At 49.3% G+C, this 17,578-nt stretch overlaps 1 protein-coding gene across 1 annotated transcript; it reads left to right on the top strand.

The window, feature by feature from the left end:
• The first annotated feature begins 12,220 nt into the window (after positions 1-12,220).
• LOC136460451 (uncharacterized) lies at positions 12,221-12,694 on the top strand. Its single transcript, XM_066460139.1, has one exon. The coding sequence runs from the start codon at positions 12,221-12,223 to the stop codon at positions 12,692-12,694; it is 474 nt and encodes a 157-aa protein (XP_066316236.1).
• Positions 12,695-17,578: the final 4,884 nt, after the last annotated feature.

Below are 17,578 nucleotides of genomic sequence, written 5' to 3'. Positions count from 1 at the left end.
CCTCTCACATTCACAACAGAGCTATGAAATCCAGTCAACGTTGTGAAGCTAGGTTCATTAGCTTGAGGTGATGGTGTAACCTGAGGAGAAGAAAGGATCCGGTTCATCGAAGAAGTTCAAGTTCCCTTTGGTTAGGTGGATCTTAGGTTTCCAGATGTTTGACTTCTCAGTCGACTGTTTCTGGATCTGTTGGACCTACACCATGTTTTGGATCATCGTTATCTTGTTGTTTCTCTATTGTCCTCGTCTATCTCAACTTCTAGATGAAGTCTCGGTAGTATTAGGTCGCTCTTAACCATGTATCCCTAAATCCCCGTGTGGTTTAGTATTCAAAGTCATGTAATCTTTCATGTAACCTCTGATCTATGGGATGTAATCGCGCTTTCCCCTCTTCTGGTTCTTGCTTCGAATCTCGGGATGAGATTCTTTTTAAGGGGGGATTGGTTGTAATACCCCAGGTGTTATCATTTTATTTAGCACCGCGATTTAGGCCTAAGTAAAAATTTATGAAACGAGTTTCTTAGATTTTTTATTTAAAAAGTACTCGACATGACAAGCGAATCCCGTGTGACTTAGTTCGTGGACTCAAATCAACGCCTAAGTTAAATTACCCAGTGCGTAAAGATATTTAGGAATGTTGAACGATGATTCTAGCGAACGGTTCATTCGGTTAGATTAAGTATGCAAAGCAACTGTTATAAATAAAAATAAAGTCTCTTAATAAATAGAACGAGATATATATATATATATATACTCATGGGTTTATTTTGATAAGCACGAACAGATGAGAGAGAGACCAGCAGCTTCGTTTGTTTTTCCTGACGTACAACGTACCCGTGGATTGGCATTTATTACTGTCATGTCCCAGGCACCATGGCGTGTCCATTTGCCTAGCCCTGTCGTGTCCACGCTCCGCTAAACGTCACCGTTCGACTGCCCATTTTGTCGCATCATCATTGCTGCAGCACCATCAATGCCTTACTTGTCTTTGTTTCACTAATTGCCTGTCTCTGCGTCTCTCTTCTTGGACGAGCGCAATCGGCCACGTGTGTTTGCTTCCTTGCGACCTCACGTGCGTGGGTCTGCTGGCCTGGCTGCGCTGGTTGTTGTCTCTATGCCAAGGTCAAGTCCGCAGCGCATAGCATTGTGTAATGGCAGGGTGTGGACAGCGGGAGGGCAGTACTAGGTGTTGTGAAGTGAAGGTGTGGTCCGCAACATGTGATGTGCAGGCGCGGGTGTCCGAGGCCGCAAACACGTAGGCCCACCCGCCCACTGCTGCTTCGGCCGAGCTGAGCAAGCCGAGGAATGCGACATGCATGCATGCATGGTAGCAGGACCAGAAGGAGACAAGCCACTCGCTCGAGCATGCAACGCGAAGTTTAATAAGCTAGCGCTCAGCTTGATCATCGGCCGTGCAACCACCCTCGATGCTCCCCCCTTTCTTTTTGTATTTCTGCTGCCGGGTCCGTTGGTCACTCCATGCTTCCCATGCCCTTCTTTTCTCCTCGCCACAGTCTCTACCGAGCCACGACCACCGAAGCACCTTGCGCCGCCGAAAGTTTCTCACTCCTGCTGCTTGGCCACCGTGCGCGAATGCGCGAGTCCCGCCATGCTGGACCTACAGCTCCTCCATGAGGTCCCTTCCAGGTGCCTCCTCCGCACGTCGCTGCTCCAAGGTGCCCGTGCCATCTCCACCTCACTACCCACGCTGCCATGCGTCGGTGCCCTCTTCTTCCTCATGGGCGCACGCGAATCCCGCGCTGTTTCCCCCTCTGTAGCTGCTCCCGTTCCTCCACAGCAACCGCAGCGCTGCCCTCCTCCTCCACCCCAGCGTTCGCGCCGTTCCATCTTCTGCGGTCACCGAAGCACCCCGCCGCTGTCACGTGTGCCCACCGTAGGCTCTGCCCCACGTGAGCGCACGCCCCTCCATCTCCCTGCATGCCCCAGTGGCCATGCCGGTGCTTTGCCCCGGTGTCCACGCCTCCCATGCCGCCGTGCTGTGGTGCTCTGATCGCCCTTCAGCAGGACCGTAGCAGCTGCGCTACCCATGCCGTGTTGCCCCACAGCCGCCATCACCGAGCGTAGCTCCGCCTCCTCCACGTCGTCCGTCTGACTGGTGCCGCTGCGGCCGGTTTGCCGCCGCCTTGGTTTGGGCGGGCAGGCTGCCATGCGCTAGTTTGGCCCTTGCCGCGGCCAGCTCGGGGGCCACATGGGTCCTCGTGCGTCTCATCGGTGGTTGGTACGCCGCCGTCGTGCCTCTCCCTGGTCCTGTCATGTCGTTCCAGCCGCCGACCAGTGCTTCCCATCGGTTCTCTATTTTTGCAGATGAAGCAAGGGTATAAATCCAAGCAGAATTTTTATACAAGGTCTTTACTGTGAATACGTGACGCACATGAACAGTATTGGTTGTACTGCGAGTTAGTTTTGGGTTAAACCGGGGACCTTCTCGCTAAATGTACCACCGCAGTCCATGTTGGGCCACGCTCACCGCGTGTGGGCCGGCGCTGCCGGCTGACTGGGTCGCTCGTGCCCCCGTCCCCACGCTGGGCCGCGTCCACCGTCGCTAGGCCAGCTGGTGCCATCTGCCGCCTGGGCCGCCACACCTTACTACGCTGCTGGGTTGGCTGGGGCCACCATCCGGGCACTGGGCCCCCTTTGCCACCGCGGCCTTGGTTTTGCATTGGGCTGGCCGGTCTTGACCGGCGGTGCCTAATGCGGCCGTGGTGCGTTTTTTGTTTCCTGCTAGTTTTATTAATTATTTAAAATGGCTGAAGTTTGTAAATCCATAATAAATCAAATAAAAATCATAAAATAGTGAAATTAGTTCTGTTGAGTTTCTAAAATCATGATTTACCTAGTAGTGTATTTTGTTCACATAGACTCGGTATGTTTTTAGGGTTGCTCTAATTATTTAAAATGCTTAATATTGTTAAAAGGAGAGCTTGTAGGAATTGTTGTGATAAATTGATAATAGTGTTAAATCTGAAATTTTTACAGTAGGCTCCTAGCTATATTAGGTATTCACTGTAATTTTTGTAGCTCCAAAATAATTAGTTGCTAAATAGATAATGATGTCCTACTACGAATAAAGTTTAATCGATAGAATAAAATAAAGAAACACCTTGGTTTATATAACTAAAATTATTGTTGAGAAATAATACCTTATCCGACAACGTGTATATGTAGCCTAAGTACGGTCATCGTTAGAACTAGCCGTTAACTTGAGAGGCGTAGATCGTATTTTATGAATCCCGATTTCAGTCGATTAATTACATCTTTGCAATGCATCGCTTGCATATCATATAGGTACGATGATGGATCAACGGATCGATCGAAGGATGATTGGGAATCCAAAGATGGTGTAATGGTATTCTCTCCAGGAGATGATGCAATGGGTTTTCTATTCAGATGACGTGGATGATCTGAAGATGCTGATACTAACTTTTTAATATCTCTTACCCAGGCAAGCCCTGGTGCATAACCCCTACTTTTTCTGTAGTTTAAATTATATTTGTGCATTAAGTTTTAAGGAGTTAATGAAATCCACTTGCATATATATATCTTTATCCTATGAGTCTTACTAGTATGATAGGATCGTGTAGAATGCTATGCTGCAGGACTCCGATAGAAGTCGAGTGATTGCCTGTCACTCGCGAGAGATAGGAAATATATTACTGTATTATTATCACTTGGAAAATATAAATGGTGGAAATGATGAATGGTGACCGGGCAGGGATATGGTTTGGGTATTGGTGGGTGTAATAGGTTGTGTCACCGTATACGCGGGGCATAGCTTGGTTACACTGCTTTCCCTGTCTGTGTCGGTTAAGGACCGATCGTTGCATAAGCCATCAAGGCAAGTCACATACTTATTATTCCAAGCACATACTCGGCTCTTTTTGGACCGACTGTCAGGGTTTTATTTTGGTGGAGGAGGTCCTTGCACCGCCCTGCGTCCGGGACTCAGGGGCGGGGGCTTGGAGTCCCAGTTTGGATGGGGACCTGGACACCCAGGACAGGAGAGTGATGGGTTGGTCCTGCTTGTGCCTTGAGTACAAGCAGGCATGTGTTTTCAGGGTACCTAGCTTGGGGCATTGATTCGCGAATCACCGAGAAATCTGGTACGGCTTGTTTCAAGTCTAGCACCGTAGTAAGAACTAAAAGATGAAAAATGGAAAGAAAAGGAAATCTGATTGCTTACCACCTGCTTGAAAGTAGTGCAGGTGCTTACATAGAATGGTTAGTTAATGAACTAATGCACTGCTAATAAAAATCGAATATAAGGACGCATATTTAGTAATGCTTCCTGTAGATGCAATAAACCCACAAGCCAGATAGCCTTGCATATCCTTGGAGTCTTTTTCTTTCCTCCTGTCGGGTAAGTCTTGCTGAGTACAATTGAATACTCAGGGTTTTATTCCCCTTGTTGCAGGTGACCGGTGGATGCTAGAGTTGACCCTTGTGTGTGGATACCTCCTGGTGGGCTCAGCAAGGATTCCTTTACGCTGCGATCATAGTTGTTATTTATAACTCTCACCAAATGCTTTTATAAATGAAAGTTCAATAATCTGTTGTTGTAGTTTATTTATCAATACTTCATCATGTTATGATTAGATATTCATTTCCGCTGTAATTCTGATCACATATTTATATTCTGTTGTTCAATTAAACTGTTTATAACTCTGATAATATGATTTCATTCCGCTGTTATATTAATAAATATTATACTTTGATGTCGTATTAAAAGTGATGTAAGAAATGGTTCAGAATGATGTAAGCTTTATTCTCTCATTTGTGATCCTAATGGCAAAAATGTGGATTTTCGGGTTCTCCCCTAGGGTGTGCCCGACAGAACCGAGTAATTTAGTGTTCTCACTTGAGTGCTTAGTGTCTAATGGAAGACAAGCACTCCTGTGAGGCATTAGATTAGGCGGTTCTACCACACTTTCACTCTCGGACAGTGGCGCCGCACTGACCGGATGCTACACCTAACGCAGCTAGTGCGTCCGGTCATGCTGTTCTAGAGGAGGCGTGGGAAGGGTTCGCGACTGGACGCTGGAGACTTCGCGTGACTGGACGCGACACTAGTGCGTCAGGTCACGTGTGACGTATGCTGACGTTGGCTCGGTGAGTGAGACAGTGAGGACCGGATGCCGTGGCGTGTCTGGTCACCATCGACCGGGCACGTCTGGTCTCGTTTTTCACGCTCTGGATCGTCTCTAGAAACGATTGGACTTAGCTCGGTGGCGCAGCGGGTGGCGCGAGCGACGCGTTCGATCATGACTTAAGTTTGAAGGGGCACTATGTGGACGTCATCGGGTGATCGGACACCGCCGACCGGACGCCAGGGTGTGTCCGGTCAGCCCTTGAGCAGAGTAACGACTTTATTTTCTTGGGGTGTCTATAAATAGTGTTTGGTTGGCTTGGGGTGTCTATAAATAGTGTTTTAGCTTTAACTACGGAAAGGGTTAGAGCGCATTAAAGAGTATATCTATCTGGTAGACATTCTCTATGCCCGATCTTTTCTCACGTTAAGATCTAGAAGCAAGGGTTACGGAAACAAACGCCGAGTAAAACTGGTTGTACCACAAGAAACCTACTTCCTAGCGGCTACGACGTTTTTGCTCACCAGTGTGATCAGAGTTTTTTGCCCGTACCCCGAGCTTTTTAGCCTTAACTACGGAAAGAGTCAGAATGCATTAAAGAGTATATCTACCCAGCAAACATTCTCTGTGTCCGACCCTTTCTCACGTTAAGATTTAGAAGCAAGGGTTGCAAAAACGAACGCTGAGTAAAACTAGTCGGACTGCAAGAAACCTACGCCCCAGCGGCTACGGCGTTTTTGCTCACCAGTGTGATTAGAGTTTTTTCACTCGCACCCCGAGCTTTATAGCCTTAATGATGGAAAGGGTCGAAACACACTAACCTTTTTATACAAAAATGGGAGAAGAGCTAAAATCTATTTGGTCATAACGAAATTTAAGAGCTTGTCCACTGACAGGTTTGCCGCCTGGCTTATCTACCTAACTAATTTCTTGGGGGATGATCTCATCCTCTATCTCGACAGGTAAGTCCTATGCCAGAGGGGCCACCTCTTTCTCGATGTCGTCCAACTCGGCGTCGGTGTAGACAGGTGCGAGAACCGTCACAGGTAAGGAGGGATGCGGAGTTGAAAATGCTCCTACGGCCCATTCAAGCCCAAGAGTTCGAAGGCTGGTCCTCCGATGGGTTCACGACTGCTCTGGGGCGCCCTTAGCAGAGCCGTGCACAGGGGTGTGCGGGCCCTACGACGGTATGGGGCCCATATTTTTAGGGGCCTCAAAATTATATCTCATCAGAAATTAATATTTAACATTTTGTCTTGACTTTCTCGTGTGGAGTTCATGATGAATGCTTGTGCCAACTCTAGAAATCGCTATATTATTTCTTCTTATTTGGCACCATGTAGTTTCATCCATGACCTTTGTCCGTCAGTCTGAGTACTCCGTCCTGATCCAACTTGCTGAGTCATATCTCTGTTGGGTAGCTAGGGAATCTTGAGTCTAGTACTCCATTCCAAACATTAAAGTGCAACTATAAAGCGTCAGACACTGGAAGAAGGTGCATTGGCAAGTGGCAAACTATATATTATAGTGTCATAGGTCCATCAAAAATTTGAGATGATTGGTACTTGGAGGCTAGCAACCATCAAGTAATAAGTAGCCTAATTCTCAAAGACATGTCGATAATTGACAGCTTATCTTCTATAAAAAAACATTTTTTAATTACTAAATGCTATAAATTGGTGCCACAGAATATTGTATATGATTATTGTTCTATTTTTTTCTAGACGATTAGGGCCTATTTTAGAGTTTAGAACAGGGCCTTAATTTTTGCCGGCATGGCCCTAGCCCTTAGAGTGAGGGGTGGAAAGGGATTGGCCCACTAGCGGCCAGTACCCGGGTGCACAAGCTCCGCGGGTATCCCGGCCCACGTTCGAGTCTTGGTCATTTCCCAATCCATGGATTTTCCTCGAAGAAAGGCAACGAGCCCTTGTGACCGGTCGAACGGACCCGAGAACTATATGGATTGGCCACTGAGAATCTAGAGTCGGTCACCAGCTTACCCATCCCGGACCCCACGAACTGGGAAGCCAGGGCCCCACTCGGACTAGCTAGTTAACAACTCACCGAGCACCATGTTTCGTCCATCAAGGAAAAACGTGGCATGGCTCAGCCCCTCCGTTTTATCGAAAAAAACGCTTAAGGGATGACGATCACAAAGACGAGCCGACCCTCGACCAGGACCCCTGCTACGCGCGGGGCTCGAGGGAAGTTGGACTCGCAAGGAGACCGAACGCACGGTCACAGTACGACAACGGACCGATTGGATCCTAGGGGATAGGAATCAAGAAAAATCTTTCTGACCTCCCGAATCCTACGGTTACATGTCCCCAAGAAGACCGATCATGACAAAAGGGAATCGCCGTCCTACCAGGAGACGTCGTAGGCTACAAAAAGAAGACCAAGGCCCTCAGAGTCCTCTCATCTAGAAAAGCCTTCAAAGGAGTATTCTACTCCTTTGTAGGCTCAGGGGCTACTGTCGGGTATCGATATTAGGGATACCCAAAGCAAGGAAGTTAGCGTCCACGCTGATTTCACAGGATGACTCAAGACATATTAAAAGGTCTCGCCTGACCCAAAGGCCATGGGCTCTGTCTCGCCCGACCCCTTGGGTGCGGGCTCCAGTCTCACCCGACCCCAAGGACGCGGGTTCCATCTCGCCCAAGGCCACGGGCTCCGTCTCGCCCGACCTCAAGGCCGTGGGCTCCATTTTGCCCAACCTCGAGGCCACAGGCTCCATCTCATCTGACCCTTGGGTGCGGTCTCCGTCTCGCCCAATCCTAAGGGCGTGGTTTCCGTCTCACCCAAGGTCACGGGCTCCATCTCGCTAGACCTCAAGGACATAGGTTCCGTCTCATCTAACAGGGACCCATACTGTCGCCAACCACTCCAGGTCCAAGCGTATGGGCCTAGGTCAAAACTCTTACGCTAGGGAAGAGGATGGCATGCCTTGATGTAACTCGTGGCCATGACGGGCCATACCTGGGGATTCACATCAAGAACAGTGTCGGCCGTGCTGGTGCTGTTCTGCCTGATCCTTGTACGGACGCTGACAGGCGCGTCAGTTTACCAGGACATCCACTGGGACAGAGTGGAATACCATGACCGACAGATGACGCCTGCGCATGGCGCCAGTGATGAACAGGGCCGCAACATGGAGCCATCCCTATTAACATCTATAGGATTGGTGGAACCGGTATGAAGGAGAAGAAGGACCTGGCAACCCTAGAAGCCTTCTTCTCTCTCTCTCGTTCTTCTCCTTTTCCTCCTCTATAACCCACGCTTTCCCTTCGACTATAAAAGGGGAAGCAGGGCGCTCCACGAAACAGGGGATCTAGAGATAGGAGCACAACATGAGCACACGGCTGAGCGGCAAGCGAGCTCTCAGCACCAGTTCACTCCTTCCACCAGAGACTTGGGATCCTCTCCCTCTCTCGCCTGTTTGTAACCTCTACTATAAACCAAGTGCCGGTAACACGAGTAGCAACGAACTAGATGTAGGGACATTCCACCCGAACTAGTATAAACCCTTGTGTCCTCCGAGCACACCATCCGAGTTAGATGCGCAAATACAAATTTACCCGTCGGTGGTCCAAAAACATTGACACATCCCATCAGTGACAATACGCAGAATGCTACAACCAACATTAAACTTAACTTTATTCAGAGTTCGCCACCTACATGAAGGGCACAAAGAAGGCATATTCAAACGCAGTGGGCGCATATGTCGATGTGCTGGACGTTGCCCTTGCCCATATTTTGGTGTATGAAGATCTAAGCACGCATGGGTGGTACCTCTATATAGGTGACATGCTACATCAATCAGAGTTTCTTCAAATGATGAGAGAGCTCTTCTATTGATAGAATATCATCGGCAGTCCTCTGAGGGGTATCCCACAAAGGTAGATTGATCAGTAGAGATGCGTGTAATCGAGAACAAGAAAGCAATAGAGACACATGAGTTAGATAGGTTTAGGCCGTCAGTATGACATAATACCCTACTCCTGTGGTCTGTTGGATTGTATTGGCTATCGTATGATATTGCATGAGTTTGGAGGGGGTCCCTGCCCGCCTTATATAGTTCGGGGATAGGGTTACAAGTAGGTTAGATCTAGGAGATAACTAGAAAGTAATAACATATTACAGGAATTATGGGATCATACGTATCCTAACAGATCTCGTAGTATCTTCATGATACCTTCTTGGTGTCTTGCCAAAGGCATCGAGCAGCGTCGTGCCCCGCAAAACTTCGTCTTATGGGCTGGGCCGCCCCTAGGGGTGCAGCCCATGTGGTCCGCCATGGGTATCCGAGATTGTACCCCCCACAGCTAGTCCCTGAGTGCTTTGCATCCGTTGTGCAACACCGTCTTGAGCTTGTCCGAGCAGGTGTGAACAAAGCCGATGTTGATAGTTGGCGCGCCAGGTAGGGGCCTGCATGTTGTTTCCATGTCGAACAAGATGGTACGTTCTGTAGGCTCTTTGTCCCTCCCACAACCCAGCCAAATCTTCATGGTCGGATCAATCTCGTGGATCATCAACGCTGATGGAGTCGGAGAGCTCATCGAGCCGGTGCAGATCAATGCTACGTCCGATCACCCCAACACCTACGACTACAGATCCAATCTCAGGAACTACCTCCGTGGTTGTCTTCATCAACAATTCACCACCCGCTCCCCCGCTACCAGAGGAGGCAAATCAACAACGATGATCTAATCGCATCCATCGATCAGGATGGCCAGAAGCTCGTCGATTGCCTCTCCATCACAAAATTGGCTCTGACCACTCTGGTTCAGCGCCGATCACCCTCCGATCTAGATCTATCAGAGGCTACTCGGGAAACTCCAAGGGTTACGGCCCTACCCTTTGGGCTCACCAATGTCGTCGCCACTTGTAAAGATGCCCTACGGGGCAAATTCACCGACCAGATTGGAGATGTCCATCCTCTCGCTGACTAGATCGCCGACCAGCTCCTGCCAGCTGTCAATATGCTACACGTCGGCCGATGCCCCGGAGCATCCTTCCAAACCATCTTGGAGGAGAATTTGGACTCTTAGTTCTAGGGCTCTATGGAGACTGTCACCAAAACCACCGCCGAGCAACCTCCCTTCCCTCCCTTCTGTGGAGGCGCAATCTTCAATGTCAGCATCGATAACCTCCCATGGGAAGGGGAAACCAAGGAGGACCACGCCGCTCGCGTCAATAGGAATGTTAACAGTGCTCAGCGTCGAGCAAACAAGGCTACCCTTGTGCTCGCCAAGGCTCAGCTCTACTCATAAGGAAGGCCACGCCAACTCCAGCGCAACCTCGATGATGAATTCGTCCATGTTGATGGCCACGATGTCTACAAGACCCCAAGTGCCAACTTGGTCATGGCCGCCAATGAGCTCGCCTGGCTCCCGTAGACACCGGAGGTCACCAGGGTCGCCACCATGCTTAAAGCGGCGCACTGTTAGGTCAATGACATTCGCCAGGATCAGAGACCTTCATACTCCACTGAGCTTCGATTCGTCGATCAGCTGCGCCAAGATCCAATTGCCGCCCCAGCCAAAGTCATTCTAGTCGACCAGCACCGTGATGATGGACAACCCATCCAGGGGGAACTAGGGGGAACCTCATCGAACACCCTCGCCAACATGACCAGGAGGTCGACCAGGATGTCCGAGCACACCTCAACAATATTCGAGACGCACGACGACGTATCGATGAGCGCTGTTTCGATCACCATGAAGAAGAAGTACGCTGCCGTCAAGAATATGAGCAAGAGTTCGGTGATTCAGACTCAGCCCTCTGGCCACTCAATGTCGGCAATGCTGCAGATCACGACGGCGATAATCCCGAAGGGCCCCCAGCATTCACGAGGGCTCTCCGAACACTCTAGTGGCCCCATGGTTTCAAAATCACTAGGGTTGAGCCCTACGAAGGACGAATGAACCCCACACAGTGGCTACAAGCTTATGCCACTACTGTGCGCAGCTGCTAGGGGAGATACCAGTGTCATGGTGAACTATCTTAACATCATGCTCACCCCAACCGCGATGAACTGGTTCACAAGCCTCAGCCCTGAACTCCATCAAATCCTGGGAAGAGCTGAAGAAAGTCTTCATCGACAATTACATGGCTACGTGTACTCGGCTGGGCACCAAACATGATCTGAACTGCATCTACTAGAAGTCATTCGAGCTCCTCCATAGCTACATCAGACGCTTTTCTGAGATGAGGAATTCTATTCCCAACATCACGGAAGCTGAGGTCATCACTGCCTTCATTCAAGGATTCCATCACCGCGACCTCCACTCCAAGTTCAACCACAAGCCACCTATGGGGATTGGCGAGATGATTACGATCGCCAACCAGTATGCCGACGCCGAAGAAGCTGAAGTATGCTTCAATGAGGACACAGGCACTCATTGCCCAACTCGACGCAACAATGAGCAACCCGATGACCGACGCCACAGCGACCGCCGCTATGATGACCACAGTCACCATCGGGACAGTGGCCGTGATCGGCCAGAAGCATCCAAATCTGGTCAATATCACCGCCGCCGACCAGACCACATTATCATTGCCGTTGATGAACCTTGTGCCAAGCGCAACTACGACAAACAGTACAAGAAGATTCTTGAAGACCCGTGCCCTCTCCACAAAAATGCCAAGCATAAGATAAAGGACTGCCTTGGCTTGGCTAAGAAGTTCTAGGCCAAAAAGTCGGATGACGACAACAATGATGGAGTCAGAGGCCGCTGACCACCTGGGGGCAACAACAATGCCTTCTAGGATCATGAGAAGGTGGTCACCACCATCTTCGGGGGCCTCACCTCCACTAAGAGCAGAAGCTCAACGCCCGCTTGGTGCTCGCCGTCAACACGGAAGACGCCGTCGCCAACACCAGCTATCACCCCTAGTCCAAGGTCCTCATCACCTTTAGTAGGGCCGATCAGTGGGCAGACATCCCCTACACAGGGCATTTCCCCCTCATCCTTGATGCGATCGTCTAGAAAGTGCTTTTCAAAAAAGTGCTCGTCGACGGTGGGAGTGCTCTGAACCTTCTCTTCGCCGGAGCCCTAAAGGAGCTGGGCCTTAGGATAGGAGATCTCACACCCTCTGACTCCTTCAAGGGCATGGTACCTGGCAGGGCATCCAAACCACTTAGAAAGATCACCCTACTAGTACAGTTCAACACGGCTAGCAACTACTGCATCAAACACATCAACTTCTACATCGCCGACTTCAACACCGCCTACCACACCATACTTGGTCGACCAGCTCGGGCCAAGTTCATGGCCGTACCGCACTACGCCTATTTGGTGCTGAAGATGCCTTCGCCTATAGGAGTCCTAGCCCTGTGGGCCAATCTCTCCATTGCCTACGCCTACAAGACAGAGAGTCTCGCCCTCGTTGAAGCCACTAACCTCTCCATTCAGATGGCCAGTGTGGTCACCGATGCCAAGACGATGCCCACCGATGACCTAGAGATCCCATCGCTAGAGCCTCCTCACGCCTCCTCCAAGTCCAAAGAAACCAATGAGGTTGGCCTTGGCCTCGATGATCCCTCCAAGACCATTAAGATTGGGGCTCACCTTGACCCCAAATAGGAAAGCGCGCTCATCTCCTTCCTACGTGCCAATGCCAACGTGTTTGCTTAGAAACCTGCAGACATGCCGAGGGTACCACGGGAGAAGATCAAGCACTCCTTGAATGTCTTGCCGACCGCCAAACTGATCAAGCTGAAACTCCGATGATTCGTGCCAGACAAGAAGGAGGCCATTAGGGTAGAAATAAAATGGCTCCTACCTGTTGGATTTATAAAAGAAGTGTGTCATCCTAAGTGGTTAGCAAACCTTGTTCTCGTTCAAAAAAAGAATAAAGAATGGAGAATGTGCGTTGATTACACTGATCTTAATAAACACTACCCTAAAGACCCCTTCGGTCTACTTCGGATAGAGGAGGTTGTAGACTCCACCGCCGGCTGTGAACTGCTCTCCTTCCTCGACTGTTACTCTGGCTATCATCGGATATCCCTGAAGGAAGATGACCAGATCAATACATCGTTCATCACACCGTTCAGTGCATATTGCTATACCACCAAGTCCTTCGGACTCAAGAACACTGGTGCAACCTACCAAAGGGCCATCCAGACATTCCTCGATCAATAGATAGGCTGCAACATCGAAGCTTATATCGACAATGAGGTCATCAAGTCCAAGACCGTCGATAACCTTATCGCCGACCTCGAAGAAACGTTCACCAACCTAAAAAGGTATAGATGGAAGTTGAACCCATCAAAGTGCATCTTTGGAGTTCCATCCGGTATACTCCTGGGCTATATCGTCAGTGCCCGTGGCATCAAACCCAACCCTGACAAGGTCTCCGCCATCACCAACATGAAATGTCCGACTTGCATAAAGGACATACAGAAGCTTACATACTACATGGCTGCTCTAAGCCACTTTATATCGTGCCTCGGCAAAAAGGGACTACCGTTCTTTAAACTCCTCAAGGCCTCCGAGCGCTTCTCTTGGTCGGAGGAGGCAGATACAGCTTTCGAGCAGCTCAAGTTGTTTTAACGAAGCCTTCGATCATAACGGCGCCTCGATCAGATAAAACTCTACTGATCTACATCGCCGCCACTTCTCACATCGCTAGCACAACTATCATCGTCGAACGTGAGGAGGCCGGGCATGCCTATAAGGTGCAACGTCCGATCTACTTCATCAGTGAGGTCCTTAACGAGCCCAAAACTCATTATCCTCAAGTTCAGAAGCTGCTATACGCTATTCTGATCACGTCACACACGCTCTACCATTACTTTGAGCATTTCAAGATCGTCGTGGTCACTGAGTTCCCTCTAGGGGACATTCTCCACAACAAAGAGGCTAATGGCTGCATCATCAAGTGGGTTGTCGAGCTCGGCACTTACTCCATCAAATTCAAAAGTAGGCCTACCATCAAGTCACATGCGCTAGCTGATTTTGTCGCTGAGTGGACCGAGATCCAAGAGCCCATCGCCGCTACTTGCCCCAAGCACTAGGTGATGTACTTCGACGACACCCTTAACATCAACGGTGCTGGTGCTGGCATTTTATTGATTACGCTGACTAAGGACAAGCTCTGATACATTCTCTGAATACATTTTCTGGCCTCCAACAACGCCGCTGAATATAAAGCGTGTCTCCACGGACTCCGTATAGCCATTGAGCTCAGAGTCAAACGCCTCATGGTATATGGGAACTCCGCCCTAGTCATCAACCAGCTCAACAAAGACTGGTCCTACTCTAGTAAGAAGATGGACCCATACTGCGCCAAAATCAAGAAACTCGAGGGAAAATTCTACGGTATCGAGTACCACCACGTGGTATGAGATCAAAATCAGCTTGCTGACCACCTATCTAAGATAGGCTCTTCTCGTGCCGTGATTCTACCTGGGGTTTTCGTTCAAGACCTCTTTACGTCGTCCATTAAGGAAGAGAAGGAAGTGCAAGAAATTCCCCCCGCCGAGCAACTGGTACTTACAGTACCTTCGTCGGTCGTCCTATTGGAGGGAACAGTTCATCAAGTACCTCGCCAGCGCTGACGTACCTGCTGACAAGACTAAAACCGAACGCCTAATCCGACGAAGCAAGTATTACGTGCTGGTAGATGGGAACTTGATGAGGAAGAGTGCTAAGGAAGGGATACTACAGAAATGCATCACCCAAGAAGAGGGAGTGAAACTACTTCTCAAAATTCACTCTGGTTCTTGTGGCAACCACGTGGCCTCGAGAAACCTGGTCGGCAAAGCTTTTTGAGCTGGTTTTTACTGGCCTACGGCCATCACCGACGCCGAAGACCTCGTCCAATGTTGTGAAGGATGTCAATTTTTTGCCACTGCAAATCCACGTGCTGGCACAAAGAACTGCAAACCATCCTAGCTTCCTAGCCTTTTGCATGTTGGGGACTGGGCATGATCGGGCCTTTCAAGCCAGTGCCAGGTGGTTTTCGGAATGTGTACGTCACCATCAATAAGTTCTCCAAGTGGATCGAGTACAAACCACTTGTGTTAGCTACTTCAAAGAAGGCAGTCGAGCTCTTCGAAGATATCATCCACATATTCGGTCTCCCGAATAGCATTATCACCGACCTCGAAACTACAGTTCACTAGTCATCATTTTTGGGACTTCTGCAAAGACCGATGCATCTCCATCAAATATGTCTCCGTTGCCCATCCTAGAGCTAACGGCCAGGTCAAACAGGGTGAACGGCATGATCCTTGATGCCCTCAAGAAGAGGCTATATTAGAAAGAAGAAAAGCATCCGAACAGATGGCTCAAAGAGCTACCAGCTATGGTCTGGGGACTACGCACTCAAGCTAGTCGCAGCACCGGCGTGTCTCCATATTTCTTGGTCTATGGCTCAGAAGCCATACTACCAGCGGACATTGCCTTCCAAGCACCTAGGGTGGAACATTATGATGAAGAGCAAGCCGTAGCTATTCGGACTGAGGACATCAACAGGGCCAAGGAAGAATGCCTGATTACCTACGTCCACATAGCCAAATATCTAGAAGGCTTGTGGAGGTACTATAACCGTAACATCAAATGTTGTTCATTTGCTATAGGTGACCTTGTTCCCCATAGAAAGTAGAAAACCGAAGGGATACACAAGCTCTCCTCCCCGTGGGAAGGGCCCTACATGGTCAAAGAGGTTACCCGACCAGGGTCTTACCGGCTATGCGACTTGGACGAACTCGATGTCCCCAATTCATGGCACATAGAGCACCTTATACATTTCTATCCTTGAAACGCTCCAGATATGTATTCTTCACTCCATAATGAATGAAGTTTTGGTCGCCATAATTTGTCTCCATTATATCTCCATTGTGGTTTAATCTCCATTTGCAGGTCGCCAGCTCTAAGCTACTACTTAACAAACTCCAATACGTGATCTCCATAAACGCTCTGCCATGTTTCTCCATATCTCCAAGATATTCCACCGACCATCGAGCAGCACACGTTCTGTTTTGTGCTCTATGGAGAAGACCCAGCCTCCGATCTCTCCCTACACGTGCTACGGGCTCCGCGCTCTGTGTTATGGGTGGTCAGGCTATGGTTCTTTAGTCACGCCTATTCCTCCTACACGTGCGCGGGCTCCACGCTTGATGTTACAGACTATAGGCTAGCCAAGGCCAAGAGCCCAGTAAAGAACTAACTGCTCGAACGCTACTCATACTACATATATCTGCAAGTTATTTCACCAACCGCCGAGCAGCACATGTTCTGCTCTGTTATCTATGAAGAAGACCCAGTCTCCGATCTCTCCCTACACGTGCTACGGGATCCACGCTCTGCAGTTATGGGTGGTCGGTTGTGGTTCTTTGGTCACGCCTGTTCCTCCTACACATGCACGGGCTCCGCGCTCGACATTATGGACTATGGGCTAGCCAAGTCCAAGAGTTCAGTAATAAACTAACTACTTGGACGCTACTTATACTACGTATAATCGTATTAGGGTTAACACTACAATGATTTTTTTTCACCGCAATACTAGCAAACCGCATAAACATGCACTTGTCACTTTACTACATTTGTACATATATATAAATGCATGTCTATGCCCTTGTGCGTTTTAACTACTCTCCAGTTATTACAGACTTTTCTCTGAGTAGGTCATTGGGCTTTGCCATCGCCATCCATCTCGCCGAACAGGTCGCCATTGCCAGCTTCTTTGCCACGTCTTCCACCTCATCTTCCAGCTGCTAATGCTTGTCATGCATGTCCCTCTAGCAAATCTGATCCCTATTGCTTGAAGGTCAACGGCAGGGTAGTGGGACCGAACCACCACTAGGCATGTGTAACGTTGGTGATGGTGGCGTCGCGGTTGAACCTTTTGAAGTTCTCCCTACGCCGCCTTACACCTATTGATGATGGTGTCTAGATATGGTGGCCTACCATCGGGCTGAGGAGCCACCTCTAGGTCGACGCAGTCGAGCACTGGCTTGACTTCGGCAACTACAGCAGTCGCTCTCGACCCTCTTGGTTTTGGCCTCCTGCTCCAGCACATCAAACTGTGTCTTGGTCCTCAAATGGTACTTTGCAAGCATCATAAGGATCCGTCAACCAAAGAAATTACTCCAGTAGTAACTCCAACCATGAAGTACTCACCTTTTAGCTCCTTGGCTAGCTTCTCCGCTTGCCCAGTAGCTTTCTTCTCCTCCTCCTATAGTTGCCCGATGGTTTGGCATAGCTAGGACGAGCTCCGCATCTTGCTCTACAAGCATATCAGTCATCAGCAACAATATGACTGTTCAGCAATGCAAAGCAAAATCGTCGATATGTCATACCTTTTGTTTGCTCAAAGACGTTTATGAGTTGTTCGGACTTTCACTCCGGCTGCTTGGAGACACCCTTCAGCCGCTCGAAGACAGTGGCAGCTGCCTAGACCTACCCCACAACTGCTCGGACATAGTTGCCAGCTGTTTGGATAGAGCCCCCTTCTGGTAT

This window comes from Miscanthus floridulus, chromosome 6 (genome assembly GCF_019320115.1).
Source record: "Miscanthus floridulus cultivar M001 chromosome 6, ASM1932011v1, whole genome shotgun sequence".
In the NCBI taxonomy this organism is placed as follows: Eukaryota; Viridiplantae; Streptophyta; class Magnoliopsida; order Poales; family Poaceae; genus Miscanthus; species Miscanthus floridulus.
The sequence above is the reverse complement of the archived record's forward strand: the minus strand, read 5'-3'. Positions and strand labels throughout refer to the sequence as shown.